This window comes from Lepidochelys kempii, chromosome 1 (genome assembly GCF_965140285.1).
Source record: "Lepidochelys kempii isolate rLepKem1 chromosome 1, rLepKem1.hap1, whole genome shotgun sequence".
In the NCBI taxonomy this organism is placed as follows: Eukaryota; Metazoa; Chordata; order Testudines; family Cheloniidae; genus Lepidochelys; species Lepidochelys kempii.
In genome coordinates this window covers 287,720,558-287,742,558 of record NC_136380.1, presented here as the reverse complement: position 1 = coordinate 287,742,558, position 22,001 = coordinate 287,720,558, and the positions used below count along the sequence as shown (strand labels likewise).

General features: G+C 43.1%; 1 protein-coding gene across 8 annotated transcripts in view; it reads left to right on the top strand.

Moving 5' to 3' along the window:
* The window catches only part of CPSF6 (cleavage and polyadenylation specific factor 6), an 81,813-nt gene that overhangs the window by 17,978 nt on the left and 41,834 nt on the right, over positions 1-22,001 (top strand). For 6 of the 8 annotated variants that reach the window (XM_073327815.2, XM_073327818.2, XM_073327817.2 and 3 more), the window contains exons 2-5: positions 5,708-5,917; positions 12,161-12,264; positions 13,596-13,741; positions 15,362-15,535. In XM_073327815.2, the coding sequence (XP_073183916.1) occupies positions 5,708-5,917; positions 12,161-12,264; positions 13,596-13,741; positions 15,362-15,535 (634 nt within the window). Of the gene's footprint in view, positions 1-5,707; positions 5,918-12,160; positions 12,321-13,595; positions 13,742-15,361; positions 15,536-22,001 lie in introns of those variants that run through there. The other 2 variants (XM_073327819.2, XM_073327820.2) reach the window with 2 other exon arrangements.

Genomic DNA, 22,001 nt, shown 5'->3' with positions numbered 1-22,001 from the left:
ACACAGTATTTAGCTGCTTTGAAGCCAGGGGCTTGTCTTTCTGACTTTGAAATGTAAGTGCGGTTGGGCATTTTTTTCCAGAAGAGCCCAGTCTCGTCAGCATTAAAAACTTGTTCTGGAAGATAGCCCTTTTCTTTTTTGATTTTCTTTAGTTGTTCAGTGTACGCTTTTGCTGCCTTTTCATTGGCAGATGCAGCTTCACCAGTAGTCTGCACGTTTTTGAGGTTGAAGCGGTTCCTAAAACTGTTAAGCCAGCCTTGGCTGGCTTTGAATTCCTTCTCATCAGAAGGCTGTCCCTCTTCTGCTGGAGGTTTGAACAGCGCGTAGAGGCTAAGAGCCTTTTCTTGTAACATGTTGCCATCGATAGGCACACATTTACAGTTCATGTCTTCCAGCCATTAGTGAAGACTAAAAAGGCATTAAACTTAAGTCTTATCATGCACCTGGCTCGTCACCGTAGCAGTTATTGGATGCCACGGTTGACGAATTTCTCTCTCTCTCGAATCTTGATAGCACAGATGCTAGATTTGTTGCAGCCATATTTACGCACCACATTGGAGACTGACATACCGTCTCTCAATAAGTCCAACACAGCAAGTTTTTCCTCCAGCCTTGGAACGGATCGCTGTTTCTTCGGTTGAGCACCAGATGAAGTAGTTGGCTTGCGTTTAGAAGCCATGTTATATGAAAAATACGTGTCTTTAAACACTAGAATCACAGTCGGCGTGGCGAGATGCTCACACTGAGAGGCACGTGGAAACTGAGACCGACTGAGGGAACAGCAGATTCATGTCTCCCATCTCACGCTCACTCCAGGGCATACACTTATTGAGTGGAATGGTGGGCAGAATTGCCCGCACTATTTCCAGGTATCTTGTTTTTATTTTTCTCTCTCTTTTTTTTTTTTTTTGCGCCAAGTGTGTATATTTGAATTTGCATAAGTTAAATGATGCGACTCACCTGTACAGATAAGTAATCTTTTTTTCCTGGGGAAGATCTTGAGACAACACACAGATTCATATGCCAGTAATACATGGACAACACCATTATGTCAGATACAAAGAGTACCATCCCTTAGCTGTTTTAGGGTATATCTGCATAGCAAAAATTGTGCAAAGACCAGCCTACTAGATCTAGCTTGAATCTAGCTAGCACAGGTAATATAGCAGTGAAGGTAGTGCACTCTGGGCTTCAGTACATGTAGTACAAGCCTGGCATGGATCCTGGGTTTGTACTTGGCTTGTTAGCCCATTCAGAAGCTCATGTTGCTTCATCGCTAATGTTACCCACACTAGCTGGATTTAAGCTAGCTTGGGTAGGCTAGTCCATACACATCACTAGCTCAGGTATGTTTGTCAGCGCGCAGCTTTTGCTGTGTAGACATACCACTAGTGTCAGCGAAGAGCAGATGACTGATACTAAATGTGAGCAATACAGGGTGATGCTGGTTGAGAGAAGATAATGCTTCAAAGAACTCAGAACCACATTAACACCCTCCCTGGGGTGGGGCCAGCTGGAATCTTCATTGTTACTGGATGCCCAATAAATATGGCTGCTGGAAAAGAGCTCTTCTACCTGAAGCTGGCCAGGAGACTGCACCCCCTGGTCTCAGTTTTGGACTAGGCCACAATGATCCATGCGTTAATGACTTTCTGCATTTATTCTTGCAACACATTGTACGTGATTGTGGAGCACTGATGCATGTTGGTACCTCCTGTTCTCTGCCTGTGACACATAATCTAGTTTCCAGTGGGTTATAATATTTTGGTCTAATTTCAGTTGTGTTTAGTGTGCAGGTGCTGGGTAGCGTACGTGGCATATTAAGTACAGGAGGTCCTTTCTGGCCTAAAACTCTTGACTCTCCGATTGTACCACATTGTCCAATTAGTTAAAAGTGAAACAGCTTACCTACTTAATAACATAGATTGCTTACAGCGTATCACCCCAATGTTCTGCTCATTTCACTGGCTACCCAGTGAACCGAGTCAAACTTGGGGTTACAGTACTGATCCTCAAAGCCTCTCATGACATTGGCATGAGCTGGTTTAAAAGCTGCTTCTCAGTAATTATAAACTTCCATGTCAGCTGCATTCCTCAGGAACTGTGGAACTACTAAAACATGTGAAGGCTTATAAATGCAGGTGACAGAACTGAAAGCTGCTGGCCTAGAAATGTGAAACTTGTTTCTGCAGGAATTTAAAATGATCTTGAACCCAATTTTCAGAACAAAGTGCAAAATTCACCACTTTGATTTAGCTTTCCTGCAATTTAAAATAGCAATCAGGAGGGAAAGAAACAGACTCTTTTTGACTTTTAGAATTTGTAAGACCGTTAATACTGTGGTGGTGCATGCAGCCTTCATATATTTACTGACTCAATATGTGGGTGAAGTAAATATTTAAAAACAAAAGTTAAGATACAACAGAATTTTACATAGTAGAAAGGGGTTTATGTGGGGGGGATCTTGTTGTAAAATACAGAACTTCGGGTAGATGGAGATTTGTTTTGCCAAGAGAATTTTGGAGGTTGATTTCACAAGGGAGAATATGGGTGTTATAACTTGGTATTTTTAGTAGTTGTGCAACTGACTCCTTTACAGAACACCTGGAGTTTCCATAAACCTGGAAATCCTGGACGCCCCATCATCTCAGGCATTGGCACCTTGACAGCAGGATTGTCTGGCTACGTAGGCTCCCTCCTCAGGGCCAACCTACCAGCACTCCTAGCTATCTTGGAGACGCCACTGACTTCCTGAGGAAACTAGAATCCGTCGGTGATCTTCCTGAAAACACCATCCTGGCCACTGTGGATGTAGAAGCCCTCTACACCAACATTCCACACAAAGATGGACTACAAGCCATCAGGAACAGTATTCCCGATAATGTCACGGCAAACCTGGTGGCTGAACTTTGTGACTTTGTCCTCACCCATAACTATATTTCACATTTGGGGACAATGTATACCTTCAAATCAGCGGCACTGCTATGGGTACCCGCGTGGCCCCACAGTATGCCAACATTTTTATGGCTGACTTAGAACAATGCTTCCTCAGCTCTTGTCCCCTAATGCCCATACTTTACTTGCGCTATATTGATGACATCTTCATCATCTGGACCCATGGAAAAAAAGCCCTTGAGGAATTCCACCATGATGTCAACAATTTCCATCCCACCATCAACCTCAGCTTGGACCAGTCCACACAAGAGATCCACTTCCTGGACACTACAGTGCTAATAAGCGATGGTCACACAAACGCCACCCCATACCGGAAACCTATGGACTGCTATACTTATGTACATTCCTTTAGCTTTCATCCAGACCACACCACACGATCCATTGTCTACAGCTAAGCTCTACAGTTCAACTGCATTTGCTCCAACCCCTCAGACAGAGACAAACACCTACAAGATCTCTATCAAGCGTTCTTACAACTGCAATACCCACCTGCTGAAGTGAAGAAACAGATTGATAGAGCCAGAAGAGTACCCAGAAGTCACCTACTACATGACAGACCCAACAAAGAGAATAACAGAACGCCACTAGCCATCACCTTCAGCCCCCAACTGAAACCTCTCCAACGCATCATCAAGGATCTACGACCTATCCTGAAGGACGACCCATCACTCTCACAGATCTTGGGAGACAGGCCAGTCCTTGCTTACAGACAGCCCCGTAACCTGAAGCAAATACTCACCAGCAACCACACAACAAAACCACTAACCCAGGAATCTATCCTTGCAACAAAGCCCGTTGTCAACTTTGTCCACATATCTATTCAGGGGACACAATCATAGGGCCACACTATCAGCCACACAGAGGCTCATTCACCTGCACATCTACCAATGTGATCACATCTATCAATGCCATCATGTGCCAGCAATGCCATGTACATTGGCCAAACCGGACAGTCTTTACGTAAAAACACAAATCAGACGTGAAGAATTATAACATTCAAAAACCAGTCGGAGAACACTTCAATTTCTCTGGTCACTCAATTACAGACCTAAAAGTGGCAATATTACAACAAAAAGACTTCAAAAACAGACTCCAACGAGAGACTGCTGAATTGGAATTAATTTGCAAACTGGACACCATTAAATTAGTCTTGAATAAAGACTGGGAGTGGATATGTCATTACACAAAGTAAAACTATTTCCCCATGTTTGTTTTTCCCCTCTACTGTTCCTTACACGTTCTTGTCAACTGCTGGAAATGGCCCACCTTGATTATTGCTACAAAAGGTTTTTTGTTTTTTTTTCCTCCTGTTGGTAATAGCTCGCCTTACCTGATCACTCTCGTTACAGTGTGTATGGTAACACCCATTGTTTCATGTTCTCTGTGTATATGAAATCCCCCTACTGTATTTTTCACTGCATGCATCAGATGAAGTGAGCTGTAGCTCACGAAAGCTTATGCTCAAATAAATTTGTGAGTCTCTAAGGTGCCACAAATACTCCTTTTCTTTTTGAGAACATCTGGAAACACTCTCCTCTTATGAAGTGTATGTAACCAGCTTTTCCTGCCCTGTGGTCTAGAATCCTGAAGTGGGGGAAAGCATCATGGGGAGTGGTTTAAGGGGAACGGACGTGTTATGCGAGGGTATGAGGGGAGTTTGTTATGGCAGGGCCCTAAGGCAGTGGTCTAGTCCCTTTTAAAATAATAATAATTGTAGCACAGGTAATGCCAGTGTGTTGTCACTCTGATTTTGCAGGTGAGGGACCAGTAAGTCAGATGCTAACTTCATTTGCCAAGTTGTCCGTTTATACGACTGTAAATGGAGATTAAAAAATGTAAATGGCTGCATCAAGAGGAGTCTTCAATTTAGATAAAATACTCTGGGTTAAATCTTTTCATAAATTTATTACTAGAGCTATAGCTAGGAATTTTTTTTAATATATGCTCGCTAATTGCAAAGAAGAGTATATTGCCCATTTTAATGTTAAAATGTCTAAACTTAAAGTGGACTGATAACGCAATTAAAAATGGATTTGGTTTTGCTCCTCTTACTCATTTCCCATTTCAACTCCTATTGTGATGACATGGTGGTACCAGAAAGTGGGATATAGCTGTCTTTGGAAACAGACAGCGTTTCTCTTTTATATTAAGTAGGATCATTAGAGTATGAAGTTCTCCCTTCCTGACCCTGTATTCGAGAATCAGGGATCAAGTTTAAGATCCAATCTCTGAAAAATTTAGCTGCGTGTTGTGTTCATTGCCAGGACTCCTGTAAAAGCTCAAACCACTTTCCATACCTGTTCCTTTTAATATAGGAAAATATTTACTTTTGTTTTTGCATAAGACCTGACGTTAACATGCTGCTATTTTGCTTACCAGCATCATTAATGTCAGCAACATTCTCAGAATAAGATTTGTGTTCTCTTGTTTGTCTCTATCAGTAGAACAAAATCATTGTAGGATTAAGCAGTAACTATAGGCTTTTTGTTAGTTTTCTGTTTGGTGGAATTTTTTTTAAAGTAGAAAGCAGAAGTCGTAACATTCAGATTTATATACATTCGAATGTAGATCAAATTGGGATGTAAACTGTTTCACAAGGGAGGGGATATACTGTTGCACTTCAGGTTCAAATGTGTCTGTCTTACCTCGTGTGATAATTCTCTGGGACATTTTAGAGCAGTATTTGTTTTGAATAAATATTAAAAGTATTTTAGGTAATATGTAATCTACAGCATATTTTTTTGTGTTTTAGGAAGCTGAATATGGTGGACATGATCAGATAGATTTGTATGATGACGTCATCTCTCCATCTGCAAATAATGGCGATGCCCCAGAGGACCGTGATTATATGGACTCTCTCCCACCATCAGTTGGAGATGACGTAGGTAAAGGAGCAGCACCAAATGTTGTCTATACATATACTGGAAAGAGAATTGCGTTGTACATTGGAAATCTTACTTGGGTAAGTGTTGGAATTCAGCTACACACATGCTTTTTTATTATGGGCAATCTTACACTGATCAAATAAACTTATTGTAGTTGACAGAATTTTACTAAAATATTTAACTTTTTGGCACATAATACAAGAAAAATAATTTATAGATTCATAGATACTAAGGTCAGAAGGGACCATTATGATCAGCTAGTCCGACCTCCTGCACAACCCAGGCCACAGAATCTCACCCACCCACTCCTGCCAAAAATCTCTCACCTATATCTGAGCTAATGAAGTCCTCAAATCATGGTTTAAAGACTTTCAAGGAGCAGAGGATCCTCCAGCAAGTGACCCATGCCACAGAGGAAGGTGAAAAACAGAAAAATTGGAAGAGGCCCTAGAGGACAATTCCTTCCCGACCCCAAATATGGCAATCAGCTAAACCCTGAGCATATGGGCAAGATTCACCAGCCAGATACCCAGGAAAGAATTTTCTGTAGTAACTCAGATCCCACCCCATCTAACATCCCAACACAGCCATGAGGCCTATTTACCATGAATATTTAAGGATCAATTAATTACCAAAATCCTGTTATCCCATTGTACCATCTCCTCCATAAACTTATCAAGTTTAATCTTAAAGCCAGATAGATCTTTTGCCCCCACTGCTTCCCTTGGAAGGCTATTCCAAAACTTCACTCCTCCGATGGTTAGAAACCTTCATCTAATTTCAAGTCTAAACTTCCCAATGACCAGTTTATATCCGTTTGTTCTTGTGTCCACATTGGTACTGAGCTTAAATAATTACTCTCCCTCGCCGGTATTTATCCCTCTGATATATTTATAGAGAGCAATCATATCTCCCCTCAACCTTCTTTTAGTTAGGCTAAACAAGCCAAGCTCCTTGAGTCTCCTTTCATAAGACAAGTTTTCCATTCCTCGGATCATCCTAGTAGCCCTTCTTTGTACCTGTTTCAGTTTTAATTCATCCTTCTTAAACATGGGAGACCGGAACTGCACACAGTATTCCAGGTGAGGTCTCACCAGTGCCTTGTATAACGGTACTAAAACCTCCTTATCTCTACTGGAAATACCTCACCTGACACATCCCAAGACCACATTAGCTTTTTTCACAGCAATGTCACATTGGCACATGTCACAATGTCACATTCCTGTATGATATCCCGGTCCTTCTCTAAATTGGCAATACTTCCCAGCTTTGTATCATCCACAAACTTTATTAGCACTCCCGCTTTTTGTGCTGAGTTCAGTAATAAAAAGATTAGATAAGATTGATCCCAAAACTGATCCCTGAGGAACTCCACTGGTAACCTCCCTCCAGCCTGACAGTTCACCTTCCAGTAGGACCCGCTGTAGTCTCCCTGTTAACCAATTCCTTATCCACCTTTCAATTTTCACAAGTGATCCCCATCTTTTCCAATATAACTAATAATTCCCCATGTGGCACGGTATCAAACACCTTACTGAAATCGAGATAAATTAGATCCACTGCGTTTCCTTTGTCTAAAAAATCTGTTACTTTCTCAAAGAAGGAGATCAGGTTGGTTTGGCACGATCTACCTTTTTGTAAAACCATGTTGTATTTTGTCCCATTTACCATTGACCTCAATGTCCTTAACTATTTTCTCCTTCAAAATTTTTTCCAAGACCTTGCATACTACATATGTCAAACTAACAGGCCTGTAGTTACCTGGATCACATTTTTTTTTCCTTTCTTAAAAATAGGAACTATGTTAGCAATTCTCCAATCATACGGTACAACCCCTGAGTTTACAGATTCATGAAAAATTCTTGCTAATGGGTTTGCAATTTCATGTGCCAATTCCTTTAATATTCTTGGATGAAGATTTGCCTGCTCCACCCCAGCCCCCCTGCGCGCACGCAGTTTAGTCCTATTAAGCTGTTCGAGTTTCTCTTCTACCTCCGATATGGAAATATCTACCTCTCATATCCTCATTCCCATTTGTCATGCTACCATTATCCCTAAGATCCTCTTTAGCCTTATTAAAGACTGAGGCAAAGTATTTGTTTAGATATTGGGCCATGCCTAGATTATCCTTGACCTCCACTCCATCCTCAGTGTTTAGCAGTCCCACTTCTTCTTTCTTCGTTTTCTTCTTATTTATATGGCTATAGAACCTTTTTACTATTGGTTCTAATTCCCTTTGCAAGGTCCAACTCTACTTGACTTTTAGCCTGTCTGACTTTATCCCTACTTGTTCTGACCTCAATAAGGTAGCTTTCCTTGATGATCCCTCCCATCTTCCACTCCCTGTATGCTTTCTGCTTTTTCTTAATCAGCTCTCTGAGATGCTTGTTCATCCAGCTTGGTCTACAACTCCTGCCTATGATTTTTTTTTTTTCCCCTTTCTTGGGATGCAGAATTCTGATTGCTTCTGCAGCTTTGATTTAAAGTAATCCCAGGCCTTCTCTGCCTTTAGATCCATAAATTCTTCAGTCCAATCCACTTCCCTAACTAATTCCTTAATTTCTGAAATTCAGCCCTTTTGAAATCAGAAACCCTAGTCGCAGATTTATTTTTGTTTAATCCTTCCGTTCAGTTTGAACTGAATTAGCTCATGACCACTTGAACCAAGATTATCCCCTACAACCATTTCTTCTAGGAGGTCCTCACTACTCACCAAAACCAAATCTAAAATGGCATCCCCTCTAGTCAGTTCAGCAAATACTTGATGAAGGAATCCATCAGCTATCGCATCCAGGAAAATCTGAGCCCTATTATCATTACTAGCTCTTGTCCTCCAGTCTATATCTGGGAAGCTAAAGTCTCCCATGATCACACAATTCCCATTAGCATTTACTTCATTGAAAAGGGCTCTATCCAAATTAGATCCCGGAGGTCTATAGCACACCCCAAGCACTATCCCAGGGGAGACTCTAATAGTTTTCTTCCCAAATGTAATTTTTGCCCAGACGGACTCTGTCTTATCCATTCCATCGCTTATTTCTTTACATTCAACCTCATCATTGATATACAATGCTACTCCACCACCTTTGCCTTTATTTCGGTCTTTCCTAAACAGCACATACCCCTCAATACCTGTAGTCCAGTCATGACTGCTATTCCACCATGTTTCTGTATCCCTATAATATCTGGTTTAAATTCCTGCACCATTAGCTCTAGTTCCTCCATTTTGTTACCTAGGCTCCTCGCATTGGTGTACAAACATCTTAATTTTTGCTGTTTGGCCTCGCTCACATTCTTTACCCGATTAGGCACAGACATTCTTCTGCCAGTATCACCTATTAGACTGGTATGTATACTACCCTTCCTCCTTATGTCCATTCTCCTACCACGGCTGTATCCTTTCTTACTTCGTTTTCTTCCCTCTCAATGCTAAAATCCAGCGTGGAGATTACCTGGACATCTCCCCCAAATTCCTAGTTTAAAGCTCTCTTGATAAGTTGTGCCATCCTCCATCCTAGAAGTCTATTTCCTTCCCTACTCAGATGAAGTCCATCCCGAGAGAACTGTCCTCCTAGTGGCCATACATCCCCAAAGTCCTCCTTATAGCACCACTGCCTGAGCCATCTGTTGAGCATCATAATCTTGTCATACCTTTTGTTGCCCTTCTCTAGGAACAGACAGAATCCTACTGAAGATCACCTGAGCCTCGATTTCCTTAAGCGTCTTCCCCAGCATAACATAGTCTCCCTTAATACTTTCCAGCAAGATCTAGCTGTATCATTTGTTCCCACATGAAGGATAATTAGGGGATTCTTTCCTGCTCCCTTTTAGGATCCTTTTAAACCTCAGGTCTACATCCCGTATTTTAGCACCTGGAAGACAGCATACCCTTGTGTTCTCTGGATCAGCTCTTGTTACAGGCCTATCTATTCTTCTCAGTAACGAGTCCCCGATCACATAGACCTGCCTTTTCCTGGTGACGGTGCTATTCTCTAGTCTATTCCCTGTTCCCTCTGGCTGCAAGTTCTTTCCATTCCTATTCTCCCTTGTAATCCTCTTCAACCCATCCTGTATCCTTCTGGGGCTCATATTTGGTGTAGTCTCTATTGACTCTTCCCCTTTTGTATAGGACTAACCTCTCTTCTCTTCTTCAGTGACTACCTGCTGAGCCCCTTTATTTTCCAGCTCTGTAAACCTGTTCTTGAGGTCTGTTTGTTTCTCCTTCACTAGCCCGTCTTTTCCTCTTCCTTTTAGTCACATGCTTCCACTGACCACTTTCCTCACCCAGTCTCCCCATAGAATTCCTCAGTCCTACTTCCATCAGCAAACAGAGAAGCAGGTTTTCTGAGCATTTTAGTGAAAATCTTGGGGGAAGAATATAGTTTTGAGATGTTCATTAAAATGGAGGATATTTACAATATAAACGTTCAGTTGTGTCTTGTAGAATAAATTAAAGGTGAAAGGGGAAGCTTTCTGGGAAAGCATGGTAAGTTTGCCACCCTATTAGGGCTTTGGGGAAACTCCGAAGAGAAGTAACAGAATAAATTTATTACTATCCTAGTGCCTTATGCCTATAAACTGATCTATTTTGAATAATCCGTTGTTGAAGCTTTTACTTTTAAAAGAGAACTGTAATGTTCTTCGAGGTTTCTTTGAGAATTAATCCTCAAAGACTGTGACTTGCAGTGACTTCCCAGGCAAAACTGTTCCAAGCCTCTGTTTTAAGAGTATTTTCAGGTACTGCAGATCTAGGAACCAAAATACAACCAGGGAAATACATATTGTTGACCTTCAGTATGCTTTTTAAAAATAAAAATGTGTAAAATGCTAAATCAGTAGCTGAACTAATTAGCCTTTACTGTGACAGTTAATCTGAAAACCATTTTCTCACCCCCTTCCATGCAAAATTCTGAGTTCATGGTTGCTTCCTCTGCTAAAACCTATACTAGTACCAAACATGCAGGAAAATGCTTCATACTTTAAGTGTTTGATGTCGTTAAGTGTTGCAGTATCCTGATTTCAGGCACTTTCCAGGTAAGTAAAGTAAAGGAGATACTGATTTATCAAACACTTCATTTAAAAACTTATTTCTAGAGATTGGATTTTCAAAACACAGTGCTTCCATTGAAGTCAATGGCCAATTGGCCAATGCTGAATGTTTTGAAAGTCCATATGTAACTTTTAAATCTGTATCGTTACTACTGACGTGGCATCTTAAACAGAACTGTCTACAAAATTTTGTGTTTACCTTCTTAAGGATTGTCAAATTTCACTTTTTTAAGTGACATGAGATTCAGCAATGTATACTCAAGCTGGTATGGGTGGGGGGAATGGTATATAGGGAATTTTAAAACTTGCACACCCAGTTTCCCCTCTCTCCTGAAATTTAGGGGGGTTCTGGAGTTAAAGGTTTTCTTCTTACGCCAGCTCCTTTAGTACCAGTACATACTTATGATCAGGGTGAAAGTGTTTAACTTCAGAAATGGATAATGTTCGACTTAGACGTTTGCTTATAGCACAGTCAGATGTTGATGGATGTCACGTATCCATGGGCCACTGAAGTGGCTGATAAACTCTGCTTTTTTTTTACTCTTTTTCTGTTTTTTTCCTCTGCCATCAGTAAGTAAAACAATACTACTAAGAATCTTGCTGTCTAAAGCTTAAAAAAACCAGCAGTTCATGGTTTGGGATTTTAGTAAATGAAATTTCACTTGGGCCAGTTTTGGCACTAGTGTAGAGCGCCATGGATAAGGGGTACAAGCGTGCTAACACATCTGAAAGTAAAGCACACTATTGAAATGGTCTCGAAATTTGACCTTGTTCAGAGATGTAGGATTTTGGGCTAATAGAAACTGAGTAGTAATCTGCTTTAAATAGGAAAAAATTGCAATCCTTGAGGTATCAAACAAACAAAAGTGACTACTGAAATTGGTCAGATTAAGCCTTGCAGCCTTGAAAGTATGCTTTTGTTTTTCATAAAAACAAAACTTCTTCAAACATAGCTTTCTTTAAGATCGTGCATTATGTAGTAAGGGTAGTAATACATCATGTCAGGTGCTGTTAGTGCCATATGTGTTGTATTACACATCATTTGTCTGTTCATATATTTTAGTAATGATCTTTTTGAGAAGTAACTGTAAAGTGTCACTTAAAATACTTGCTACAAACCACCACAGAAAACATCCAGTGAGATGTACTGGATCATTTTCACAATAAAGTAAAAAGCAATAGTACAAACATACAGGATTAGACTGCTGTATTCATAGTGAAAATTGGCATCTTAATGTGTTTTGACATTTGAATATAAAAATATTTTGCAGTGGACAACAGATGAAGACTTAACTGAAGCAGTGCATTCACTGGGAGTAAATGATATTTTGGAGATAAAATTTTTTGAAAACCGTGCTAATGGCCAGTCAAAGGGGTAAGAATTTGTAATCCACGTTTTCTGCTGTTGGTCATTGATCTGCTACAGTGAGGGTGAGTGGTCCGTGTTTTCCACAGCTAGCAATGAGATGTTTACTTTTGTTGGACAGCTAACTTCTAGCAAGGGTTTTGTACCCTATTGTTTCACATTGACTACTAATTCAATCGCAGAAATAAGCTATAAAGACAATACTATAGGTTTCACTACTCCCTGAATAGGATTGCGATATTGACATTCCTTATACATTCATTTTCCTAAATTTCAGACGGTTTACTCTTAATTTTTTTAACCTCTCATCAGTGTGAATGCCTTCTTATTCTGCCTTTTGTCAAATCCCTTTTTCAAAACTTGATTTGTTAGCCTTTTATTTCTCCATTTTTATTTTGCATAGCTCTGCCAGTGCCTCTCAGTCCCTACTAATAACACCTCTCAGAATCCAGTAAATGGTTTTTTGTTTACTATAAATTGTCAATTGTGTGAATTTTGTGATATGGACAAACGGACTATTTCAATTGTGATTTAAACTATATTTGATTTAAGGTCTTCATGAGTGCCAGATTAACCCCACCCCGTGCGGGAGGGGTGGGTGGGTGGGTGTGTGTGTGTATATATTGGTTAGTTTATTTCTCACAAAAGAAACCCAACCAACCAACATTCAGAATGCAGTTTTGATTCATTTATAATAGAAAAGAAGAATCAGTTGCCTTATGCCAGTTTTATCAAATACAGCTCAATGGTGGAAGATCACATCCTTCGGTAAAATATGGATTTTTAAAAAAAAAAAAAAAAATCCTTTTAAGCTTGACTAAATTTGAATTAGCTTGTTATAGTCTAGTTTAGTTATCTAAAGCCTAAAATAAGTTTCCTTAAGAAATCCTAATTTGTAGAGGAGGAAATATTCATTCTTTACCTTTGAGCTGCTTTGAAAGTCTCTATGAGAGAGACAACTTTCCTTAATCCATTTAAGTTTATCTTTGCAGTGATTCTTTCCTCAATGAGGCTTTTTAGTTACTAGAAATGTGTTCAAAAATTGGAAATTGAAGTAAAGGGTTATAATTTTGTGGACATGCCAGCTAAATGGGCATTTCAAATTGAATGGTGAGAAAATTGTAATTCTCATGTTCATATTTACATTTTATCATTCTTTTCTCATATCTTTAGAGTTTGCGTTATGATTTTTTAAGTATCTTTAAGACTGAATTAACCAAGTTTGTGGGGAGGTTTTTTGTCAAATGTTCTTTTGCTTGTCCTGTATTTATCCTTTCTCTGGAAGGCCATCAGATTTTTCTGGTGCAAGAAGTTGATGCAGCTTCCCCCCTTCTTTTTAGGTTTGCCCTTGTAGGTGTGGGATCTGAAGCATCCTCCAAAAAGTTGATGGATCTCTTGCCTAAAAGAGAACTGCATGGGCAAAATCCTGTTGTAACTCCATGCAATAAGCAGTTCCTGAGTCAGTTTGAAATGCAGTCAAGGAAAAGTAAGTTTTCTCTTCTTAGTTGCATCGTAACTTTAAAAAACAAAGGTCCATTTCAGGAAAGGTATTGCAGTGGGCAGTCAGCCCATGATAATGTGTATGGCTCCAAATAGTTATGAAATGTTTACGGTTAGAGAAACTTGTCAAAAGATGTCTGGGGCTAATACCTTTATGGATCTTTTCCCTATAGTTCTTCAAAAAATACTATGTGCGTGAAAACATTCATACAACCATATTGAACAAAATGAATACATTAACAACTTGGACATTTGAAGACAAAATGGACTAGATTCTGATATCTGACTGAGCTCTGCTTGTTGCAGGACCTGGAATGAGATGGATGTCACTGCTCTGTCCTTCGCACAGCAGTTGGGCCATGGCATAGCTTTGAGCTGTCTGAGGGCTACTATAACTGGCTTCTGAATGCAGTGAACCCAAGGGTCTCTTCCATAGCATGAAATACTTCTTTGTTCTAGCCAAACCCCTTTCCTCAGCTGAACTCCCTATGATGGAAAATGGAAGGGAAAGAAGGTTTGATGTGCGGCTGGCTATGCCAGTCTGATCACACCAGGGGAATTCTTGAATAAGTGAGCTTTGCTGGGGCTTTGTTCTGGTGGACCAATGTAATGCAACCAGAGCAGGGGCCAGGATTTGACCCATTATATCCACTTCACTCCTTTTGAAAGGACGGAAATTATCAAGAAATAAAAACTGCACAATGGCAAACACATTTTTACATGTAACGAAATTATAAAAAATTATCAATGAACTTCTGATGTGAGTAAAAATATGAATGAACTTTTTTGTATTGTACTTTTTATTCAGATTCTATGCTTGGTTCCCTTCTCCACATGCAGGAAGAAAGGGAAAAAGGAACCAAGCATAGAGGCAGAATAAAAACAGGTATGATTCACTCCCTGGTCTTCTGGTCTGGACATGCCTCTCATTGGTGGCTGACAGCTCAAATTCACTTGTGGCTCTGGCCCAGAGAATGGCTTCTGTTTTCTCTTCTCCTTTATTATGTAGCAGCGAGTCCCTAAAAGAGTTAGTTCGGCAGGCGCCTCCATGTTTCCAGGCTTCCAGGCGCTCGCTCTCTCTCTCACTCTCACCCCCCCCCTTCCCTTTTTATCTGTTTAATGGAGAGTGTAGATATCTGTTGTAGAAGCAGCTAGACATAAGAATAGCACCATGTGATCATCCACTTCTTTGTCTGTGGACCTCTAGTTGTCTGCAGACCACATTTAGGAATCTTTGGTTTAGTGGCCTGAGCATGGGACAGATGGTTAAGAGATTGAAATACAGTTGCCAACTCCTTCTACTGATTTGCTGAAAGAATTTGGACTAGTCACTTAACTTCTCCATGACTCTGTTTCCCTAGCCCTTAAAATAGGGAGAAGGATGCTTTATAAAGCACTTCGAGAATGGTGCATGACAAGTTCTACATAAATACGAAGGGTTAGTACTCAGCATTGCTGCAGTAACTATTGAAGAGCACACAGCAATGCTACCCCCTCACCTCAAAAAAACAAAACAAAAATGAACTCGCTCTGTCACGAATTGCGGGGGGGAACCCCAATTCTTAATGTTATGGAATGATGATATACTTTTGCTTCCCCATTGCAGCTACACAATCAGGCCAGATGTCTGGAGAAGGTAAAGCCGGTCCTCCAGGAGGTGGCTCACGTGCAGCGTTTCCACCAAATAACAGAGGACGAGGCCGTTTTCCAGGTGGCATACCAGGTGGGGACAGATTTCCTGGACCTGCAGGACCAGGAGGACCACCACCTCCTTTCCCAGGTAAAGACACTAAAACCGATGTTTAATTTCTGAGCTCACCACTTTCAGTTTTTAATATAGCCAAATATTAATATAGCACACTTTCTAATTTGTTTTGGGAATTACGGAGACCCAGGGAATTGGACTTGTTTACAATATGTCTTTACTATGTCACCGGAATGTAGGATTCTATGGGAGCTCTGTGTCAGTGTTCAGCATAAGGAAATCCAACTTCTCTGGAGCCTGAAAACGCCCCTTTGATATCAGAAGTGGGAGCATGAGTATAAACAAACTTGATAACAATATTATAACAAAAATCATTAAAGTGATAATTTTGTTTAGTATCACAATGTATATTTTAAAACAATAGTTACACTGGCTCACCACTCTGAGCAGGCTTGTCTTCGCTGATACGTTGAGTTCAAGATGTCCGGTTAGCCTAGTTTGAGTGAGAGCAATAATTGCAAAGCAACACTCAAGCAGCAGCAGAGCGATTGTATTAGCAGCACAGTGTAGCTGTGGTGTTCTTCGAGTGCTTGCTCATGTGCTTTCCGTGTTAGGTGTGTGCACATTGCATGCACCATTGCCAGAGATTTTACCCTCAGTGATATCCTATAGGGCCGGCCCTAGTGCCCTCTGTAGCTGCCCGCTTATATGCCAGTATAAGGGGCACTGCTGCCACGCACCCTCTGTCCCTTCTTACCACTTGTGACGGTTGCTGGAACGACTCCTCTTGCTCCAGCAAGGCCGCCTTCCCTGTGATTTTTGGACTCTAACTTCTTTCTTAGTTATGATAATTCAGTGTGTGTATATATAGTTTTTGTAATTAGTGTTAGTGTACATAGCCTAAATAGATAGTTCCTGTCATCGATGGCCTCCTTTGCCCCAGGGGCTGGGCATGCCCCAGGCTTCAAGCCTTGTGCCTCCTGTGGCTAACCTATGCCTGTGAGTGACCTGTACTCCAACTGCTTGAAGTGCTTGGGGGAGACTCATGTGAAAGACAGTTGCCAGATTTGTCAGGACTACTCTGCGCTAAAAAGACAGAGACATTAGGCTATCCTCATGGAAGCCACTTTCAGACTAACCTCGGAGCAGAGCTGCTCCACTTTGGCGCTATGCACTTCGGCGTTGGTGCAAAACCCTCCCCCGAGCTCTTCCCAGGGGCATTCATCATCTCCAGTTCTGAGGAAGAAGGACTAAAAGCAACTCTCCGACAGAGGGCACCCGCCAGTGCAGAACAAATACAAGCAGGGAGAAGGTAGCACAGTGAGATCTGTGCTGGGCCACTCTTCCACTCCTGGGCCCGTGGTGGCACTGTCAACTCTGCCTAGAGCGTTGAGTCCAGTGCAGGACCTGACACCCAGAAGCCACCGTAGTACCAGTGATCTGACTGTTCCATTGTCCCAGGAGGGGTTCCAAGTGGCTAGGGACTTACTTTCGCTCCCAGTCCCTCGAACTCTAGGGGGATACCTATCAGCTCTGGTGACCAGAAGCAGGAGAGAACAAGGAGCATCAGGCTGCTGCCCAGCACCTTCTAGGGGTAAACTGTCCCTAATCTCGTCATCCCGATTACTTTCGGTCCACTGCTGGTCCCCAGAATTCTGGCACCACATGGAGGCAGAAGCGAGTACTGCTCCACCAGGGTCTCTGAGAGAAGACTCCTCTTCTGAGTCTAAAGAGGAGCCGTACGTCCAACCTAAAGCCAGTCACCGGTACCTAGCCTATGTGCCACCGGACTTTGGTGCTGGTCCCCCTGTTTGCACCTGGCCAGCAGGTCACTGGCCTATGCAGTGGCCTTACTGGAACCCCTGGGGGTTTCCGTTGGTACCAGCTCCTCCCTCCCATTGCTCTTCGGTGGTTTCTGAGAGACAGGCTGCTGCTCCTTCCCACTTGGCACCGGACCCCGACTTCAGTACCGACATTCAGGAAATGGCTCCAGATGTAGTTGAGGAAGAGGAAGGAGCCCATCCTCCGGTGCAAGCCGCCGCCTCCTCCCCAGACAAGGTTGTCATGGGACCCCGTAGCCTGCTTCCGCATGATGATTTCAGGACCCATCAGGACCTTCTGAAGTGGGTAGCTGCAAACCTGGGTCTTGAAACTGAGCAGCTCAAAGAGACATCACACAACCTTATTGGTATCCTGGCTGCAGCAGCTCCCTTAAAGGTGGCCTTACCCATCAATGAATTGGTGATGGGACTGGTCAAGGTCCTGTTGCAAACTCCTTCTCTGCCCCCCACCTCAGAGGACAAAGTATTATGTGCCAGTGAGGGGGGTTCAGATACTTGTATTTGCACTAGACTCCTGGTCCCTGGTGGTGTCTGCAGCAAATGAGAGGGACAGACAAAGCCAGTCAAGTGCAACCCCCAAACAAAAAGATGCTAAGAGACTGAACCTTTTGGGAAGAAAGATTTATTTGACGGGTAACCTTTAACTACATATCTCCAATCAGCAAGCTTTGCTGGGGAGATACATTTATAATCTATGGGACTCCTTGGCTAAATTTAAGGAATCCGTGCCCCAAGATTCAAGGCAGGAGTTCACTGCTCTCATGGAGGAGGTTAGGAACATGGCCAGGACCTCTCTCCAGGTGGCTCTGGATGCTGCCGACTCTGCAGCCAGGACAATGGCCTCTGCTTGTCACTATCAGACATGGTTCTTGACTCCAGTCCTCCAGGCTTCCTCATGAGGTCTAACAGTCTATTCAAGACCTCCCATTCAAAAGCTTCTCTTTTCTGGGAGTTGTCTGACACGAGACTTCATCGCCTGAAGGACTCAAGGGCCACCCTGTGATCCTTAGGCCTTTGCTTTCTGTCAGCTTCCAAGGAGCACTTCAGGCCCCAGCAGCCACGTCAGTTCTCAGTGCCTCCAAGACAAGAGACCTTTCAAAGAAAAGGGAGAGGTGAAAAACTCCAGTCCATCTTCAGCCTCTCACTTGAGTTTTCAGAGGTACTCCGGAGGGCCCAACCAAGCCTTTTAAAGGTGTGCCCGAGGGCGCTGTATCAGTCACCATTTCAGATCTGCTTCCCCTTTATTGTTTTTGGACCTCTGTCCCTCTTCAGCCTAGCATGGTCATACATAACATTGGACTCCTGGGTGCTGAGTACATGAGCAACTCCTCATCTAGGACGTACAGTCCATCCTGCGAATGGGGGTTGTGAAGGAGGTTTCACAAGACTTGAGAGGGAAGGGGTTTTACTCCTGGTATTGCCTAATGCCAAAGGCCAAAGTGGACTTCTGGCCCATCTTGGACCTGCATCGCCTCAACAGATATCTCAAGAAACTGAGGTTATGCATGGTTTCCCTGGCCTCCATCATTCTCTCCCTGGATCCATATGGTTGGTACATTGCCCTTGACTTAAAGAACATATACTTTCACATTTCTATCTTCCATGTTCACAGAAGATTTATTAGGTTTATAGTGGGTCAACACCACTAATAATTGCCCTCCGGGTTTTCAAGAAGTGTATGGCGGTAGTAGCAGCCTTCTTCAGATGGCGAGGCCTCCAGGTCTACCCGAACCTCAACAACTGGCTAATCAAGGTTGCAGGCTCACTTACAGAACAGCATCAGTTTGGTCTGAGCCACCGGGCCTGCTGATAAATGAGCAGAAGTCAACTTTTGTCCTGGTTCCGAGAATAGAATTTATTGAGGCAGTTCTCGACTCAACCCAAGCCAGGGGCTTCCTGCCCAAACCTGATTCCAGACCATATCAGACCTGATACCCAGTGTCATGGTCCACCCAATCATGACTGCTCAGGCTTGCCTCAAGCTATTGGGACGCATGGCTGCATGTACACTTGGTCCAGCACACAAGGCTGCACCTCAGATCCCTTCGTATGTGGCTAACATCAGTATGCTGCCTGAGCAGACACCACTTGGACTCAGTGCTCACAGTCCCTCTCGTGGTCCTCGCCTCCCTGGACTGGTGGAAATGGGTAATGATGGGGGTTCCCTTTGTTACTCCTCAATAGTCGGTAGCTTTAGTCTTGGATGTGTCAGACCTAGGGTAGAGAGCCCACCACAACAACCTGAGAACTCAGGGCCTCTGGTCCCAAGAAGAACTCTCCCTGCATATAAACATCAGGGCGGTATGCTTAGCATGCCAAGTATTCCTTCCACAGATCTCAGATGAGCTGCTGCAAGTCCTGACAGATAGTACTGCAGCCACGTTCTGTATCAGTAAACAGGGAGGGGCCTGATCTTCGGCCCTGTGTCAGGAGGCCATCTGTTTGTGGGACTTCTGCACAAAGCACTCTATTCATCTCTAGGTGTCGCATCTCCCTGGAGCCTGGAATGTACTGGCGGATCCCTTCAGCAGATCCTTTTTCTCTCACAAGTGATCCCTTCACCTAGAGATCATCAGGTTAATCTTCCAAAGATGGGAGCTCCCTAGGTGGACCTGTTCACTACCAGGTAGAACAGGAAGTGCCATCAGTTTTGTTCCCTGCCCAGGCACAGCCCCAGGATACCTCTCTGACACTTTCATAGAATCATAGAATGTCAGGGTTGGAAGGGACCTCAGGAGGTCATCCAGTCCAACCCCTTGCTCAAAGCAGGACCGATCCCCAATTAAATCATCCCAGCCAGGGCTTTGTCAAGCCTGACCTTAAAAACTTTTAAGGAAGGAGATTCCACCACCTCCCTAAGTAACACATTCCAGTGTTTCACCACCCTCCTAGTGAAAAAGTTTTTCCTAATATCCAACCTAAATCTCCCCCACTGCAACTTGAGACCATTACTACTTGTTCTGTCATCCGCTACCACTGAGAATAGTCTAGATCCATCCTCTTTGGAACCACCTTTCAGGTAGTTGAAAGCAGCTATCCAATCTCCCTTCATTCTTCTCTTCTGTAGACTAAACAATCCCAGTTCCCTCAGCCTCTCCTCGTAAGTCATGTGTTCCAGTCCCCTAATAATTTTTGTTGCCCTCTGCTGGACTCTCTCCAATTTCTCCACATCCTTCTTGTAGTGTGGGGCCCAAAACTGGACACAGTACTCCAGATGAGACCTCACCAATGTCGAATAGAGGGGAATGATCACGTCCCTCGATCTGCTGGCTATGCCCCTACTTATACATCCCAAAATGCCATTGGCCTTCTTGCCTACAAGGGCACACTGTTGACTCATATCCAGCTTCTCGTCCACTGTAACCCCTAGGTCCTTTTCTGCAGAACTGCTGCCTAGCCATTCAGTCCCTAGTCTGTAGCGGTGCCTGGGATTCTTCCTTCCTAAGTGCAGGACTCTGCACTTGTCCTTGTTGAACCTCATCAGATTTCTTTTGGCCCAGTCCTCCAATTTGTCTAGGTCCCTCTGTATCCTATCCCTACCCTCCATCGTATCTACCCCTCCTCCCAGTTTAGTGTCGTCTGCAAACTTGCTGAGGGTGCAATCCACACCATCCTCCAGATCATTAATGAAGATATTGAACAAAACCGGCCCCAGGACCGACCCTTGGGGCACTCCGCTTGATACTGGCTGCCAACTAGACATAGAGCCATTGATCACTACCCGTTGAGCCCGACAATCTAGCCAATTTTCTACCCACCTTATAGTCCATTCATCCAGGTCATACTTCTTTAACTTGCTGGCAAGAATACTGTGGGAGACTGTGTCAAAGCCAAAGCTTTGCTAAAGTCAAGGAACAACACGTCCACTGCTTTCCCTTCATCCACAGAACCAGTTATCTCGTCATAGAAGGCAATTAGATTAGTCAGGCGTGACTTGCCTTGGTGAATCCATGCTGACTGTTCCTGATCACTTTCCTCTCCTCTAAGTGCTTCAGAATTGATTCCTTGAGGACCTGCTCCATGATTTTTCCAGGGACTGAGGTGAGGCTGACTGGCCTGTAGTTCCCAGGATCCTCCTCCTTCCCTTTTTTAAAGATGGGCACTACATTAGTCTTTTTCCAGTCGTCCGGGACTTCCCCGGATTGCCATGAGTTTTCAAGAGAATGACCAATGGCTCTGCAATCACATCCACCAACTCCTTTAGCACTCTCGGATGCAGCGCGTCCGGCCCCATGGACTTGTGCACATCCAGCTTTTCTAAATAATCCCGAACCACTTCTTTCTCCACAGAGGGCTGGTCACCTCCTCCCCATGCTGTGCTGCCCAGTGCAGTAGTCTGGGAGCTGACCTTGTTCTTGAAGACAAAGGCAAAAAAGCACTGAGTACATTTGCTTTTTCCATATCCTGTGGCCAGATCTACTTTATGCCTTTCCTCCGATCCCCATGGTTCACAAGGTCCTCCTAAAAATCAAACGGGACAAGGTGAGTGTTATTCTGATAGTCCGGTGTGGTCACATCAGCACTGGTTTGGCATGCTCCTGGATCTGTTGGTAGCAACTCCACTCCCACTCCATCTGGACCTAATTTCAGAAAACCACGGATGGTTGCTTCATCCATACCTCACCTGCCTGCACCGAACTGCATGAATGCTGCATGGCTGAACCCAGAAGAACAGGCTTGCTTGGAACAAGTCCGGCAGA